The sequence below is a fragment of the Trichoplusia ni genome, chromosome 1 (assembly GCF_003590095.1).
Source record: "Trichoplusia ni isolate ovarian cell line Hi5 chromosome 1, tn1, whole genome shotgun sequence".
Lineage (NCBI taxonomy): Eukaryota > Metazoa > Arthropoda > Insecta > Lepidoptera > Noctuidae > Trichoplusia > Trichoplusia ni.
The window spans coordinates 971,639-991,039 of record NC_039478.1 but is presented as its reverse complement, the minus strand read 5'-3'; the positions used below and the strand labels follow the sequence as shown (position 1 = coordinate 991,039).

Below are 19,401 nucleotides of genomic sequence, written 5' to 3'. Positions count from 1 at the left end.
TTATTTGCAGATCTTGCATAAAAAGCGTTTATAGGTTAAGGTAGTTTAGTTTTATACCGATTTTATTAACTAGAAGTTTATTTTTTAGGTAGCTAGCTAATTATTCCAACTGCATTATTTCCTTGATTCCACTTTTTGCACTTATCAGTGGGTATAGTACGGTAATGTTCAGGCATTAAAACTGGCCCTGAAAATATTGTAAATACTTTATTTTATATGATGATTTATTCATTGATCGATTGTCCAAGAAAAATGTCTGTTATCAATGCTATAAAAAACAACGTGTTTATATGGAGCCTGGTTACATATTAAATGCTGTTACTGTGCATGACAATTAAAAATATATTCAAGATAAATCAATTAATACCTAAAGCAAACTAGACTTCTTCTGACACTACCGAAAAAAAAACTAAGTATTTAAAAACAGAGTGAGTAGAATTGCTATAATTTATATTAAAACATTACAAAAGAGGTTTTAGCACAGTATTAAGTGGTACAGTATTAATGCAGGCTACATTAATCCAAAAGTGAGTTACCCTCATTATCAGCATTATGTCATAACATTTTCAGTTGCGCTTTTTATATCAAGGTATTAATATTAAACAAATTTTAAGCAAATAATTTACTATACGTAAACAGCTCGTCAAACGTTCTATAATTAATATTTGTATTAAATGTTAGCGTATTTATTTAAAGTTAATGCAACGCAAATTATTTTGTGAAGTTCCTTTTCTGATACAAAGCTTGATCAACCAAAATTAATTGTCGATTCGTTTTTTTACAGTTAATTGTATCATACTTAAAATTTCAGTAAAAGGTGTTGCAGTTTTCAGGATATTTTAAGATACTTTGATTATCAATTTTAATTTTAAGATATCTCAAACCTAACAGTATTTAATCATGGACTTTTGTCTAAAGCACAGTCGAAAATTCATTCACATCGCTTACCGGTGAACAATCTATTCATTTGCAGTAAAAAAGTCTTTGTTTTATGAGAGGTGTCAATAAAATAGCAAAAATTAACAAGATGCGTGCGCCCGGGTTCACCCTCCAAGCATTTTACACCGCAAACGATGAAAATATAACTTTTAACTAGGTTGTTACAGTTCCGGCCACGTAACAACATGTAATTCTTTTATGATATATTTTAAAAGTAAAAATATCAAAACAGTTCCTTCAATAGTATTCCACCTCTCTGATAATATATTTTTGTTTATACATGCTGAGAGAGATTTGCAATTCGAAGTCTAATATTATGGGAAACCGAGTATTTTTACTGTGTACAATCATTTCTCTACTGCTGTTATAAACACGCGTTTGAAATAAATACTTTTGAATAGAGGTTTAATCAAGTAGGCTATAATAGGATTATAATTACATTTTGGTGGAATATTATTCATTAAGTAAATAAAGGAAAATAAAAACTTACCTTGATGGCTGCGAGATTGATTAATTTGAAATTGGATTAAAAATTGAGTCCAGCCATATTCATTGAGGACATGACGTGTCGAACTAGCTAAAAAAAGTAGTGCGGTATGGTAGCCGTTAATCAGCAGTGGAACACGTAAGGCTAGTACCGAAAATAAGTCCAAAAAAATCGCAGCCTTTTCCAAAATTGGTGGACTGTAGCATGGCACTGATGTCGCAAAATGTGACGGCTACCATTTTGATAATCCGACAAGATGCCGATCCCTATTCGCTTAGTTGCATCCCAGTTATGGGTGTAACATGTTTCATGCAATCTGAAGTTTAGTTTAAAACGGCATTTTATGTTTTTGTTTAAATGTATTTTTTTTTAAAACTATTTCTTTGAAATTATTTGCCTTGAGAATATAAGAAATCGTTGGTTCTTTTTAGCTTTTGTACTTTCGATTTTTATATTTTTGTCGTAAAATAAAAGACCATGTTTTATTTTGTTTTAATATTATGAATATTTATTAATAGGATAGGGACTAATAGTCTTGTAGTAATAGCCAATACACCAAAGATGTTTATCAGTAAAAATACTGACAATTATATGTTATAAAATGGACACGATTAAAAACGATTAAAAAAGTAGTGGGTATGTCATTTTGAAGTGTTTCTATATAATTTAATTTTACATATTATAATCTAATTAGTTATTAACGAAAACAAAACCTTTTTCAATCTAGTATTTGTTTTATGGAATTGCGCGTAGAGTGTAGCGCGTGAAAACTTAAGCTGAGGCTACAGTAGATCACGAAGCGACCTGCAATAAATGAACGATTAAAACAAAATTAATAAAATTTTCGTTTATGTCCAATTAGCCATAAAAATATTAAATATATCAGCCATATTTCATATGTTCAATAATGCTACGAAAATGCCTGTGGCTACATTACGCGTTTTGTCAACGACAACTGATGATTTGATTGCTGTCTTAGAAAAGAAATGTATTCGTATGAAGCTATACCATATTGATCTCGATTCGTTCTCCCAGTCCTATTATGAATCATAATCCACTGTAGCCACGGCCTTAAGGAGCGTAGTAAAACTGAAAACGCCAATACCTTTTCTGCCCCCAGATACAATTACTACAAGTAAAAACAACTACACACAGCAACATTAGTTTATTTACAAATAGAATTTAAACATGTATTTTAGTGAAAAGAAAGGTATTTAGTTTTATGCGTTGCGATGAATCGATTTAATTTTAATTTATAATAGGTAAATAGGAACAGCAGTTGCAACATCTAAAATAGTATTTAATCGGACTGCTGTTTTTTTCAAAGTCTACAGTAATTTAGTAAATGTATGGTATGGTGGTATGGTAATGTGGTATGGTCTCCATTGATACATAAAGTATGTTAATATTGAAATACTATAAAATGATTGACGGATTATAATTTATTTTGTGCAGTGGCCCGAAGTACCGATGGGGCAGGCCTCGATGGAGGCTGCGAAGACGACGTCTCGCGGCTGACTCCAGGCCTGCATCCAGAAACAACCTTCGACATGAACGATCTGCCGTCGAACAGCTACACATTGGACACGCGCAGAATGCAACTATACCCGCACCCACACGTCCATCCCACGGTGAGTCAACACCTTTGTTTCAGGGACCTCCGGTGACATTAAACCGATACAAACGAATCATTCGCCTAGAACTTTCCCTAGCGAACCAACTGGAAAAGTTGTAGGTAGGTGAATCAAGATATAAAAAGAACCAGTTGTTTATCCACACATGACGATAGAAGTAGGCGTATGTAGTAGCACTCTTGTGACGTCTTGATTTCATCTATTGATTGAATTGAAAACAAGAAAAGGTCAAAGGTTCGTTGCTAATCTGTTTTGTTCATACAAAACATTAAGGGTTAGCGCCACGGAACGAAACATTATCAACGTGTCAAGTAAAAATATGAAAAAGAACTTTTAAACTAATACGATTCGTATAAACTGAGGCAAAACAAATCCGTCTTTAAACCATAAAAACGTCAACAATAAAAACAAAAGCATAACGTTGAAAAGATGAAATGCGTTGCAAGGCGCGAAAATAAGAATAATTTGAGGGTGTAGTACCGGCCGAGCGTAGGGTTTCCACTCTGCAAGTGGCCATTCGACTCGCCTCTACCTCTACCAGTTCACACGAACTCGTTCTTTTTTCTGAGTCATACTAACTTACCTCGATTTATTTATATATTATGATGTAAAATCATAAATATAAACAAACGGCACGTAACCTGCAAAACTTTTGAATTGAACTTAAGAATTTGGTTGGATTTTATGAATATCAAGTTAAGGCAATAAAATAAGCAAGTATAATTTAAATGTTTGCAGAGCTAATTTGTTATATTGTTATAAATAAACAATGAGACACAGATGATTTGTAAATAAATCATGTGTCCTCACATAATTAATTTATTTAATAATATAATTACTTTCATAATAAGCAGTGTTGGTCATGACGTTTAGCCACCAGGCTCCGCACTATCGCAACACTGAACTCGTGTTATCAAAGATGTCTTCGTCACCATCCATTACATCACCGACCTTGTTTGTTTGACTTACTTGCTTTATTATCTTTGTATTAAAATAACCGATTTTTCTATTTTTTTTTAATATAACTCCGATATCATTTGCCTCAGCAGATAATATTACTAAGATCTGTATATATGGAGTTTGTTTATAACCACGGATAGTGTACTTTAATGTAGTTATTCCCTTTGACATACCTCATTCATCACTTCCTAAATTTTATTAAGGGTTGAAAACGGTATTGCGTAATAATTCCATAATTAGGACTTTAGAAACAGAGCGAATTTCTATGAACCAGAATCACAACAGATAGGTCTAGTGGCACAATTTTATGAAAATTAAAGTAGGTACCTAATTACGATCGGAGCAGAGTATTATCAATCGTCCCTGACATAAGTTCATCGCGAACCGAACAACAGATTGTCAATAAGATTCAGTAGGTAGGTATATCGTACCACATAGTACTTATAAAAATACATAATATTGAGAAAATTTCGACACCCGTCAGAGCGGGGATAAAAAAATACTTTTATGGGTCTTATAATGAAAACAGTTTAAAAATATATATATTATACATACCTATATAAATATATTCCATAGAAAAAGTTGATTAATACATGCTCTTATGCTAACATTAAGTGTTACGACAAAGGTTTTACAAAGAAAATATATAATCAGTTACAGATTTTAGTGACGAAAATGATCCGTTCTCCGTTCACAAAAACCTTCCTAAAAGCTAAAAGTAACGAATGTACGCAATATATCGATAACTTTTAGCAGCAAAAAAGTGCATTGGACCTAACAAAAAAAAACCATACGTTTGGTCAGGTGTTATTCAGTTAGATTAAATTACTGGAAAAGCCTTTGTTACACAAAGAGAGGATTATTCCCTCACCACTAAATATTTCAAACAAATGAAGTTCCACTTAGGCTACGAAAGGTGTTCTGTGAATTTAACCAGATTCAAATTCAGATATTAAAAACAAAAACTGAACATAGTGTAAGGGCAAAACGTAAATATTATTATATTATTTTTAACCTTGTAAAAGCCACTTTCAATTCTCGCTCGAAGCACGCCCCCATCAACTTGAATATTTTATGGTTAGTAGTTACACGCCGTGTTGCTCCCAATAATTTTAACAGGTCTTAGGTGCTATAATTCATTTATTTGTCATCAAGCAAAAAAATGTGTAATTTCTTAAGACTGAATAAATACTTAGAATAATTCTCATTTTGTAAGTGGATGAAAGAAGTTGTTCATAATTGTAAGGTGTTTGAAACATATTTCATGAGTTGAGTAGTGGCTTTATGTTTACTGGGTGCGCAAGCGCGGCCGGTGAGCGATGACGTCGACTCAGCTGCTTCGGCACGCGGCGCGTCGAATGACTCCGCTGTAATTCGATCGGACCCTGTGACAAATGTGAAATGTATTACGTTTTTAAAGTGCGCCCGTGTACTCTTGCCACCGGCCAAAGTTCTTTCGATTCGACTCATATTAAATATATGTTAGTACTTACTTGCAAATTACCTGTGACTTTGTCAACCTTTATTACCAACTTCTTAGTTTTCTAAATATGAAGGATTTTTCCTTTTTGGATTTCATTAAACAATCATAAATAAGAATTTACTGTCCTTTTAGACATAAAATAAAAATAAATAAATCCCTAATTTTATTTCGTATCAGGCGTCTGTTTTTTTAAATGGCCGGGCCAATTTTCCTGAAAACACTACGCGTTGCAAATCCACACGCTAGTGTGAAAGTTATGATACATAATATATCATCCATACAGATTAAAAAAAAACCTATAATAAAATTGGTTCCGACTATAGCGAGCTACAGCCCTTTGGTCAGAATTTCAGTAAGCCATGGCTGTTATGTCGTATTTTTCACCAATCTTTGGTGTTAATATACATTATTTAATATATTTTTATCAAGTAGTTCCTAGTTTACTCTTTACAAATACCTTTAACCTAGGTACTTGATGAATCAGTTGTGACTTATAAACTCGTAACGTTTCAAACAGTACTAGTAAAAGGTGGAATAAAACATCTTACCAGGCAGATGTCTATACGGTATCCAAATTTCTTTGAGTATGTACGAGGACATTCCAACTAGAGCTTCGAAACTTTAGAATAATGTGAAAATATTTCAAACGTCTGTGTCGCAACTGACCCCATTCAAATAAAGCGTAATAGTAAATAAATGATGTCAATGTTATAATGATGACGGTGAAGATCGTTCGCTGTACAGCTTAGCTGGCATTATTATAAATATTGTGCTAACACAACGGAAACAGCGGTTCCTTGAAAACGTGTTCACCGTTCAATGTCTACTTGCTAACAAGCGGTCACTCTTAAACTATGGAAATGATAAGACAGTGGATTTCATACTGAAAGAATGATCACAAAGAAATTTACTGATCTGTTCAGGCCTCTGAAAGTGTTAATTATATTTTAAAGTAATAAAATTCTATCGCATCTTGGTCTATACAACATAAAACGTTAATTTCTAACTTAGGCTATCGCAACGTACATTTGTAACTGCATGATGATTGTGCAAGGTCATGTTGAGCCAGAAATGCTTGAAAGTAGTAATTAAATATCACGTGGTATTCGCTAGAGTACACAAGTATAGGTACCTTGAATTGCATGAGGTAGCAAAACAGTAACCTACGTGTGAAGGTATAGTATAGAATTATTGTGACAGTAATCATTTTTTTACTGGAGTAAGCAATAGGTATATTCCCATATATTTGAGTTTATCTTTCACTGAGCTACTGTATTTTAATTAATATATCCCTGTGACCAGGACTAAGATTATAATAACACAGTTTGAAGGAAAATGGACTGAAAAAAAGAATTGCCTTTAACCATACCGGAGTAATTAGTTGTTTGATATTTATTATAAATCACACGTCATAAGAAAATGTGACTTTGTGTTAATATAACACTCGCTGAATACTCTTTTATGGATATACACGACGCGATAGTTTGGTGACTTCTAAGATAGATCTTGGAGGCCCATGTCCAGCGGTGCACGAATATGGGCCGATGATAATGATGATGTTGAAGATCGATTGATTACTAAAGACAGGTTTGAAACTTGGGCAACCTAGTGGCTTATGCTAAGAATGGTGTGAGTAATCCACAGAATAAACATAACTTTTGGAAAAAAAAGATTTGAAGCTAAGTTTAACGAAGGAGAGAAAATGGATGTAAAAATGAAAATAATAAAAAGTATTCCATTCATAAAAATATACTTACTAAATTATTAAATAACTATTTAAAACTTTGACTTAAGTTTTACATGTGTTTAATTTTGTTACAAAAAAGAGACGATTTTTAAATATGTTATTTTATAGAGTTTACAAGCATAAAGCCGGGGCTAAAAATGCGGTACAGAAGTTAAATAATCCAAAGGCAGCGAGTACTGGTCGCATTCTCATTGTGTAAGAAAACGCAACGCTAGTCCAAGTAACTTGCACGTGCAACAGAATGTTCAGTGCTTTGTTCAGTGATCGTGGGTGGCCCTGCACTACTTTTTTACATATGTATATTTTACTTGAGCGTCAACTTTCATTGGGAACGCACCTTCAACCGAAATTCGATCTTAAATAAGGGATGTAAAGAACTAAATAAGCTGATAAAGCTAAAAAGTAGCTTATCGGAAATATTGCTAAGCCATACAGCTAATTCGGTCGTGTACAACATACAATGGGCCTATTTCACGAGCCAATTAACTTTGTAGCATTTTTACTCCTTTTTATTTTACTTGTATCGAATGTCTTTTGACAGATAGATTTAATTTCAAAAATTGCGTCCCTATTCTGGAAACTTATAAAAGCCCAAGCGATCTTACTTCTTTAATGCAATTATATTTTTTTTACTAGAAGATGCTACTCGTGTGCTTATATACGTGACCACAACTTGAATTTGAAGACAGCATTTATTTATTTTATTTATGTCGGAAATATGGTATAATTATTTTTAAAATATAAATATTATTATTATTAAAACTCGCAGGATCTATCTCCGAGTTAGTAGGTACGCTGTGTTTTAATAATTGATTATTGAGTAGCTGTTACGCTTAGCTATGAAGATATAAGTTTTTTGAGTGCACGAATCATCTAACCGTTTTTGTAACAATTTATATAAGATACTGCTCCTAATAATCATATGATGGTACCTATACGATAGCCTTTCTCAATAAATGGGCTATTTAACAATTAAATAATTTTTCAAACCTTAGCACTTGTGCCTGGTATATGCAAGTTCAAACAAACAAACACTACATCTTTGTAATATTAGTATCAATAGATAGTGCATGCGCTGAGACATATTTCTATTTTTTTTAATGATGACGCAGCCCGCCTTTCCGAATTCCTGGAATATACACTTATACGTAGGTTTAACAAGGATTTTAAAAAAAATACCTACATACCACGGCGCGGTTTTCATTTTCAGATACCTATTTTTCTCTTTCACTTAAAACTTGCTTTCGCCAGGCCTTGCCGATAAATAATTAAGAAAGTCATTAATACGAAACTTTTATTTGCTACTCGTTCTGTTCATAAATGATGTTTTGATTTTAACGCTAATAGGTTCTTTAATAACTTAATAAACATACACGATAAATACACATCCATAAAACGATAGTGATGTAACATTTTTAAGTAATCTATATTCTATTTTAATGAAAAAGTAACAGGATTAAAAAAGTTTAGATGCGTTCTTTTTTTAGAATTTCCTTCTATTTTAATGATTTAATGGAAACACACTGAAGCAAACTCAATAGAATAAACAAAGATTAAAAAAATAATATATTAAATTAAAATTAAAAATTTATTAAAATTATTATAAACGCTCTGGCTGGATTAAATGTAAACAACTTTATTTTTTTTCAAAATGAAAATCATGTAAGTGTTGACAATTATGTCAGCCTGTCATAAATACGAAATATCGTACACTATCATTAATGTTTTATTCAATTTGATGTTTTTAATTTATAGAAATAATAATGTTGATGTCCAATTTAAACATGACGATTTTTGTTAGATCGTTTGCCTCAGACAATGTGTTGTTTGGGCCAGAAGTTTTGTTTGAAAAGTTAAAAAGAGAGTCGTGAAAGAAGGATTTTTTTGGAAAAATATTCAAATGCCTATTATATATTACATTCTTAGACAGGGCAGCAAACGCCGTTCTTGAAGGTTTTTAATTTGGTTGTCGTGTCAGAGGTTGATTATTGTTTTGTGCCGTCGATGAAAATTTGTTCCTAGTCCGTTGTCATTTTCTTTTTTATTTTGTTTCCTTGGGTATTCATCATTTTTAACCTATGAAGCATTTTGTGGTTAGGATATTGGAACTGATTTTTGAACACTTTTGATATCATTGTTGTAGGGCGAGGAAACGCAGTCGTTGTATTCAAATTCGTACAAAAAAGGGCTAAAATGCCAAAGATTATGATGATAAGATTGTCTTAGTAGTCTTTTAATTGTTACCTTACTTCAATAGAAGCGAAAAACCAGGTGATTTTGATTTTCTTTTGGTCGAAGAATTCACAAACTTTTTTCATTAGAATCTGTGATCTACCCAGATATGTTGATATAGAAGTATAAGTTACCTACACTTACATTGAATGTTAATAAAGAAATATTATGGTGTATATTATTATTGTGCAAAGTGGAATTTATAAAATCTATCGGTATTTAATTTTTGTTTTTTTAAAGGCGTATGTAAAGCTCTGCCCTTTCGTCGAGGTATTTATGATGAAACAAAAGTTCTAGTTTTTTTTGACTGGTTCCTACGCAGATATTTTAACGGATTGAATGTAACAACTTGCGTAGAGATCACTTATGACAGTATGAAAATAAACTGTATACTTATTACATTCAGTGTCACGTGTGATAAGACAGGTTTGTTATTTGCGTTTTTCTTTCGAACATGTCATTGTTATTGGTAGTATTTATGCTGCCTATTATCTTAAGTTGATATGTCCAACTAAATGGCTAGTTACTATGTAGATTGCTTGACCAAAAACTTTGACGTAGGTTTGTCATGCTCTGCAATGTCTCTATGTCCTTAGGTGTAGGTATTGCACAAATGTAGTGTGACTTTGCTCACCAAGTATTTTGGTTTATCGCACGTTGTTATGTTTTATTCACACGTGAATTTATTTATATATAATTCAGTGGTAATTTATCGGGGTTGATTTACATTGGTGTAAAGATAAATTCAAGGAGTTATTCTAGACAATTTGTGATTGCTAAATCAAATGCAAAAGGTATTAAGGTGTTAAAAAGTATAAGGAAGATAAATAATAAATATCCCTACATAAGTTATTCTGCAAACAAGTTTCATCAAAATTAATGCTATAACTATAAAGATTGTTAGATTGAACGCTTATCAAAGGAATTAATTGTTTGATTTGTAAATATTGTCCGTATTATATAATACTAAAAGTATTTTTGTCCACGTATTCAGCATGGAGGAGCAGTGAAATATTTTACAAAAAACGGGGCGAATTAATATTTTTTCATTGCATTCATTTTACAAGCAGTTACAGTAACTCGTAGGTAAACACTTTAAATAAGTACATTTAAAATAATAAAGTTACAGTGTGATCCACAAATGTTTGTTCTGAGTCTGGGTTTTTTGTGCATTATAAAAACATATAGACTATGCTACGAGATCATTAGAGATAAAAAAAAATATATGTGTGGCATTTAATAAAAAAATGGTTTGGAATAATGGCATAAAACACGCTTCTCATAGTACGAATTTGAAGACATTTTTCTAAGACACATCAATATCTAAATAGTACCTACCTACTGAGTTTGTACATGTTTTAAACTAGGTATAAGGATTAAAAAAATAGTGTGAACTTTGACTAAAGGTAAAGGTACTGTATATTATTATACGATTTGTAAAGCTTGGTCTTACAAAAATTGGAATATAGATGAAAGATTCTTATGGCGCTAACTGATACTTCATGTCTCGGTTAGAACGTGTATGCTTTGGACATGGCAGAAATTTTTCTGCATCAATATACCTGCATTTTTAAGTGTCTATGTTAACGCATCACAGAAACAAAGGGTGTGTTGACATTTTTTTGAGAACACGTTTCGACGAATTATTTGTATTCATTTGGTAAAAAACCATTGCCACGCGCGTATATTAATCCAGTTTTTTGGTAGTTTTACCTGGAATGTTTTCCGGGAGTTTTGATAGTTGAGTGATTTTATATTATATATTTTGAGGTGCTCTTTTCGTATATTCGCTGCTCGGGCCGACAAATTGAAAAATTACGATAGCCTTCCGAACCATTTTACGAGGAAAATATTGATATGCACAAAGTGACAGTAGCAACAAAATCTGCAGTTTTTCCGTAAATTCAATAGCTTTGACGTACGAGTGCCTGTGACACTTTGTATGATACGTTAAATGAAACTGTTATAATTATTTAATCGTATTATGATTAGATGTAGCATTCTCATAAAGCGAGTCGTTTTGAGTTTGTGGACTTGAAAACGCCCATTAATTACAGTGCTATTTTCGTTTAACACCCTGCGATCCACTGTGTCGTTTTGTCACTATCGTTGAAGTTAGTAGATACTTTTTAAATTAAGTGGTATAAAAAAAAACCAAAGAATTTCATAACTAGGTATCTATCTACGTGTGTCATAGATGTCAAAATCAATGAGTAATAAAGTAAAGATTGTATGTTTTGTTTTAATTAGACAGGCCATTGATTTTTTTCTATATTCCTATCTCCATAACCCAGTCTTGTAAAGTCCTCATGCTCGTTTTTCAATCACGAGCTTTTGGCCGCGCCATAGCGCGCCAGGTTATTAGGAACTCATGATAAAAAGTAGCATACGCCGTTTTTTTGGATCCCGTATTAATTTTTACCAAGTTTCATCCAAATTAGTTCAGCGCGTTAAGCTGTGAAAGCTTAAGACTGAGACGGACAGATTTTCGCATTTATTATGATCATATGGATGTTTGTAGTGATGAAGGAATCTGTTAACAACGTTAAATACGTTTGCTATTTCATTCTGATGTTAACAAACCAATGTTGATGAACATTGAAGACATATTTTTAGTTGATATGCAGCCAAGAATATATTTTTTCTTAAAACAGTGAACACGCAATAAATGTCATTCTGATATTGTGCTCGATGTTAGAGTTCTATAAATTTTGTGGTGTAGTAAAACTTTTACCACACTTTACAAATGTTTCTGCTTGCTCCATCATTAAATGACATTATTGTGTGCCTAGTTTGATGCTTCGCTAACCTAAATGAGATAGTAGCTGTTGGTTGAGCAGTTTTTTTTATTCCTTGACCAATATTTCTTTATATAGTAACAAGAAAAATGACCTGCCAACAGAGATCTCGCATTTATATTCCAATTCTAATTTTTTGGTACAGGAATTTTTCTCGAGTGTCACGATGCAGCAAATAAATATTGGTCGTGAATTGGAGAAATGAATCGATCTCGCTCTTATATAGATGATTCCGAAATTTTATCTCTTTCACCCTAATAGCCGGCTGACAAACATGTATCAGCGGTTAATAGGTGCGCTCACGCAGCTGTTGCGAACAAATCAGCTCGGATATAGCTGACACTGTCAAAAAGCTAACGGCTCAGTGTATGATACAGGCGCTGAGCGGTAAGCATTCCCCACGCCCTGACTGTCATAACGGTATCTCGTAGTTTTGTATTAATATGACTTGTCTTTTGATACAAGTCTGAATTTGTATCTTAAATTTTAAAGTATGTAAAATTGTGTTGTCTGTTTTAAATTTTTAAATAAACCTATTAATTCTAGCTACATATTTAATTTTAAGGAAAAAAACCATATAAAATCTTTTCATTCCAGTAACATGCCACGTCTAATAAAGTAATGGACATTCACACAAATCCTTTAAACATGTAAAAGTTTTTGGAAATGAATTCAAAGATGAATATTTTGATGTAGCCCGCTTGTCGCTCATGACTTACATCGCGACGTAACAAGCAAAGACATTACGAGGAGGGTCGACTCGTTCATTCAAGATCGGAGAAAGCATCCTACGTATTTAAAAATAGATATTGTAGAATATTTATTGGCCATCTCTTCGGGATTCGATTTAATATTTAGATTAGAAAAATATAGTACGCACGTGTTTATGCGATAGACGCTAATTTGTTCGTTGACATTACTGGTTTCTATAGATATCTAAGCTTAGCTCTACGAACTGAATTGTGGTTGCATAATAAAATAAAAACAAAAAAATATAATTTCGCAATATTTTTGTCAGTTAGTCAATTTCTAACATTTTATAATCAGATGTTTTCCATAGTGCGCTTTGCTTAGTGGTTCCATTCTTTTAAATAATTTTAATAGATTAATGAAAAGTAAATAACATATTAAATAAAAAAAATACGAGGTATCGATTTTGCTTAGGTATTCCTTAAAAATGCTGAATGATATTTGCCGATTTATTAAAAAAAAAAAACAAAAAAAAAACAAAATTAGTTATTTACTTTTGGAATTGGGGGATTGGGAACACACATGTTTTTTTTTCACTATTTAATTTCATGCTGAAGTTGTTGTACCGCTGTAATGCTAATAATATTTTATTTTTATCAGGAGCTGTCGATTCATGCGGTGTCTACACATGAGTTGCTGAAGCCCAAAGACGAACCTTCATATTCGTTGGCCGCTTCATCGAATCTTTGCTCGGTTAGCCTACACCATGCAGGTTAGTATAAAAAAGAAACATTTTCAATAAGCGGCTGATTCGAATCTCCAAATATGCTTTTGATACGACGCATCAAGTAAGCGTAGGTTGCTTGTAACTAGAAATGAGTAGTTGTCCCAGAAAATGTTGTTTTGCCATACTACATAATTAATTCAAGAGAAAAAATGTGAAAAATAGATGTCCTATTCTCAGACCTATCCAAATATGCACTCAAAATATGAGCATCGGTCGAGCCGTTTTGAAGGACTTCAAATACGTACACCGTACACACACGAGAATTGTATATAATATTTGATGTTCTTTCTATACCCAGCAGGCAATAAAATAGAAATGGACTGTAGATATTCATGTTCTAGAGATACATACTGTAGATAATTTTGGGCCTAAGGTACCCACATATATATATTATTCACATGACTATTGGTCATACCTTTTTGTTAAAAATCATTCCGGTCCGTTTCTGTCCAGTGACGTTGAATCAATTTTTTCATTGTGGTTTGGTGGCGTGTGTTTAAATCATGTAGAATTCGGTACTATGCGAATCCTTTGTTAGGTGCTGATGGGCAAAAATTTAATCCCTATTAATCTATTGTTTTCGTATAAAAAGTTTGTAAAGTCCAATAAACTTGTCACCAATTTTTAGTATAGATGTTGTATTGCTGTAAACGGAGTGCGGAATGTAGGTACCGGTCAAACGAGCCAACTTTGCCAATCAAGGTATCTTTGCCCCAAAAGCAATTTATAAGCAAATCCTCTAATATAAGAAACAATTTTAGTTTTATGGCAATATTTATTATTTGAGTGGAAAGTTGATTATAAATGTTACCATAAAACTAAAATTGATATTGAATTGATAAGACGATTTGTTTATAAATTGGGGCAAAGATACCTTGATTGGCAAAGTTGGCTTGTTTGACGGTACTAAGTAAGTAAAAGGAACATAACTATAAGAATATCTAATCTCTGTTAGTACAAAGTCACTTAACAGATAAAAAGATATAAATTATAACTAAAAAAAATCTCAGCTCGAAAAAGTAAATTAATTGACTTAAAAATTTTAGAAGCCGGTCATAATAATAATAATATGTGTCTTAAATATTTACCAATTGTATTTTGTTCTATCCATAATTAACAATACAAATACAGCTTATCAAGTCGTATTAAGTTTTTGGGGTTAATTACAGAGATCAATTTATTAAACAAAGGGAAGTCATTTGATACACCTCACCTCCGGCTACGCACCCGATATCTATCCTTGCGTCGCTTAATGAATCGCATATCATATTTTAATTAGTTGGCAAGGGCAAGTACTCATCATCAGTAAACTTATTAGAGGTATTACTACTTTCGCTATTAATACAAGTTCTCTCATTAAAACAGTAACTTTACAAAGACATTGTTACTGAATTTTTGGTGTATAGGGACCAATGTCAAATAGTACCTAACTATCATGTTTCGTTCGTTTTTACATAATGCTCTTATTGTTGCTGTAAGCACCACTTTGCGTTTCAACTTACCGACTGTGACTTAACGTCGTACCATATCAAACGTTTGTTGTGTTGGTACGAACTTAGGAATATTTAATTTACGACCTAACCAGTATTGTTCATTCAGAACGGTCTCGGGTTGATTGGCGATATTAAAAGTGTCAAGCGCCCGCTGCCGGAAATTCATTGATAGATTTAATCGCCTTGCACTGAAATAACGTACGACGCAGTAGGATTTGATTTGAGGAGTAAATTGCTAAGTCATTAATGCCGTCCGGTCGGCGCAGCTCTCCGCACTAAAAACTCGAGCTATTTTCAGGGAGCTAACAGGGATCCTTGAAGTTTGGAATTAAAGTCGACTTGCGTCAGAAGTCACCCGCCTGTTGCTGCAGGTATTGTTTAGAAAATGGCTTGGGTCTACGGGAAATGTTTGGCAATGTCGAACTTAATGGTTTTTACTCATGATTTGTAGGAGGCAGAATTAAAAGAAAATTATACTTATTTTTAATTAAACAGACTAGAACTGCTTAGGTAGTTGGATATATAGCTATTATTTAAATTTGCAGGCCTACCTTTTAAGATTAGTTTTTATACTTGACAAGGTTTTAGTTTTTTATCCCGGTTCCTTCAATTGAGAATTTTAAATACGAAATCGTTATATAAAAAGAATCCATCAGATATATAGATCTTCAGTCTACTCGTGCTTCCTAAAACTTCTACTTAATTTATATTAAACAGTAAATTCTGAAAATCTGATAGTGTCATGCTGTTCAAGCCAAACCATACTAAAAATTGTTGTTAGCAAAATGTTAACTACAACTAGATAGTATTATAGTTATGGAAGCATCGTCAATAGTACAAAAATAGTTCCCTGCAGGTTCACACAGGCCTCAAAGCAAAAATTACAATTTGAAACGTTAATTTAACTTAGTATACAGCTTTTATACGGGATATTATTTTGAGTAAGGTATAAAAATTCCGGTATATGGTACTTTCCTCGTCATGGTATTCAAGGGTTTGTCTTTAAAGACACTTAATATATAAATTAAATTAAATACGTAATGAAAATTCAAAAATCTATATAATAAATAAAAGTACATATTAAAAGTACAAGTCGCATACACACTTGCAAGATACAAACCGTATCTCTTAAGTATGAGTCATCCTTACGAAAGTTTCTATAAAAATGCACATGACAGTTACAGGGATACCTACGTTATATCTGACTAATCAGAGGTATCAAGTTCAGCTTTAACCAGTTAACGGTTCTTTCTAACTAATAATAACGTCAGATATTCACTATGGGTTTTCTGTTTAAGCATTTAAATCTTTTTCTGCAGGTATGGACAAATGTGAGACAGGAAATACGGTTTGCAATAGCAACGATGATATCGACATTGGCATCTTTATATAAATTGTTATTATTAATTAGTAGTTTTTACACGAAGAAGAACCTCATGAGTAAGGTACTCTTTGAGATTTAGGCCTCATGTAACATGAATTAGGTAACTTTTAGTGTAAGTAAGAGCATGGATAATTTAGGCTATAGGACTTATAAATTTGCTAATCAGGAATATGTTGTCCTCAAGACTGGACTAGTTTAGACCAATAATACGACTTTTAAGTTATGTTTTGTTTATTTGACAGTTTCCCGAATCATTTAAGTTACCAGTTCGTTTCAGTTTAACAAAACATAATGTATTTACCGGTATTAAACAAATGGGTGCATAACTTGAGGTGCCGAAATTTTTCGAACTATTCTGATGTTGGTTGTGTTATGAAGAGCATTGAAGATTCTAAAATTCTGTGAAAGCTTACGAAATAATAATACTCGAAACAAAGATCTATGATGTATAACTAGGTATGCAGCCGTTATAACCTACAACAATTCAGTTTCTTGGTTTCCAATCATATGCTTCGTACTAAGTTACATAATTCCACGTCATGCTTAAGTAGTCATGTTTATGATATGTAAGTAGGTACAAAATATGTTTACATTATAATCACACCGTTCTGCTCCTTGCTATATTCTATGAGATCATTGTGTTTCAACCTAGTATGCTCGCGTCGTTATGTAGGTACATATCACGTGGACAGTTGAATGTGTGCAAGCAAAGCGGAGTCTTGCTACGGGTTATGCTCGTATTACTAAACTGTCAAGTTAGATTCAGTTCATTTATAGCTACTTATTTGAGGTTTTATATCATTTTTGTAGGTTGTAAGTGTCTCTGAGTACTTTCTAAGGGGCGGTCCTAAGATCTAGCTAAGCTGCATGTGTAACGTCGTTGCTTACCAAAATATCTAATAATAATCTATATCAAAATATAGACAACAATTCAATTTTGCACTCTTATTAGCTAAATCTACAGCTAAACCATCTTTTGCTATATATTTTAGAGTATTCGTCGCCAAATCTAAAAATGTCAAAACATCTCGCAAGTTAAAAACATTCACGGTACAGAAAATATTTTCTTGATCCTTATCAATTTGTGTATAAAGACTGTTTTACGAATATAATAATACTTGTGCAAATTGCATTCCATGATTTTACCAATACGCAGTTAAAATTAAAACAAAATACTGCCGTGGGACTAGCTGGAAAATCCGTCTATAGAAATTATTCTACGAAGTATTTATTGAATAAGTAAAACGACAATTATTATAAATGAAATTCGTGATTGGAAATATCGTTTATCTCCTATCGATATTTTAAACGACGTGTATAAAGTCCAGTTTTTTTTTAATAACTGTCCTCAGTGTAAATCTCCAACCAGTTTTTAATAACATACAGTCATCTTTTTCATTGCATTTTCTCAGTGTTGAGATTCGCTTTTCGTTTGTGGTTTTTATTTAGTTTGTACCGTATTTGTTTAAGGAAAGCGGCGACGGTCTTAAACTGCCAAAGCGCTGAACATTACATTGGCACTCCAACGAAAACTGAGTTCTAAACGCAGTAGAGCTCTAAATCCTACTTTAATTGGATAACAAACAATCCGAAATTGAGTACTTAAGATTGATGTATTGTCATTTTTTTGTTAAAGTCATCTAAAAACACCGAACGGTATAAATCATTGCCATAAAGTTCTGAAACGCCTTCTATGAAAATAGGAAAACTTAAGACTAACATTATATTTCGTCAGCATTACTTTTGTGGTTGTGTTCCTTCCACTTTAGACTTTTACGGACTAAAATACAACCACGTTCCTTCCTTTACTCTTCGTATACCTACCGAGGTTGCGGAGACCCTTTCAGTCATCCCGCTAGAACGATACATTGACTCAAGTTTTATTTGGACTGAGGCGTAGATTTAAGAAGGTGACGTGTGAAAAAAGGCTCACTAACTTCTAATATTTTTTAACGTCTCGTGCGTTTTTGACATTTTGAACATATGTATGATCATATTATCCCGTTCACACATTTTAGTTTCACGATTTCGAACGTGGATTAAATACGTAGTTACCGATGTTAAATCCGTAGCAATACGAACCAATAAAACTCCACGACAAACATATTTATTTAAAATACATTTGTATTACTTGAACACGATTTACCGTACAATTGAATTAGCGCATTGATTTCCATTTTAATCTAAATTAATGGGAGATACAACGCGTATTTGTAATGTAGCATTAAACGTTATACGATTACAATTAGTTTCATGTCGAAGTTTTCCGTATTCGTTAGGTATGTACATTACAGTTTTCTTTCGTCACTTTCCAACCAATCAAAGGGTTTTAGACATAGCCGTATATAATGAATTTTGTTTTCCCTAATCAATTTAAAATTGTCTTTTAGAATTTTAAACTATAATTGCCCTTTTCACTGCTTCATTCGAGTCTTCAGCTGATAGAGCAATATTAAAGCAAAATTAAAAAATTTTTGCTCATGCTGTAAATGCTAGCTTTTCTAAGCTCGCAATATTAGGTACCTAAGTGGAAACTCGTATGCCACCTGCCAGTATTTCTAGACGCAGGATTAGCAGCATACTACAATAGTTATTATTAAGAGGCGAGTATGGAGAGCGAGGAGAGAGAATGATGTTAGTTCTTAAATTAATGTGTAATTTCGGTGTCTTAACAATTTTTACTACTACTTTATTACTACTAAATAGGATGCTTAATGAGAAAAGAAATTGATAAATAAAGAAAAATAATGAAGGTTTATGATAAAGA

The 19,401-nt window shown here is 32.6% G+C and overlaps 1 protein-coding gene across 3 annotated transcripts in view; it reads left to right on the top strand.

The window, feature by feature from the left end:
• The window catches only part of LOC113500879 (forkhead box protein L2-like), a 42,681-nt gene that overhangs the window by 1,892 nt on the left and 21,388 nt on the right, over positions 1-19,401 (top strand). For all 3 annotated transcript variants that reach the window (XM_026881913.1, XM_026881833.1, XM_026881992.1), the window contains exons 2-3: positions 2,882-3,057; positions 13,631-13,742. In XM_026881913.1, the coding sequence (XP_026737714.1) occupies positions 2,882-3,057; positions 13,631-13,742 (288 nt within the window). The remainder of the gene's footprint in view (positions 1-2,881; positions 3,058-13,630; positions 13,743-19,401) is intronic.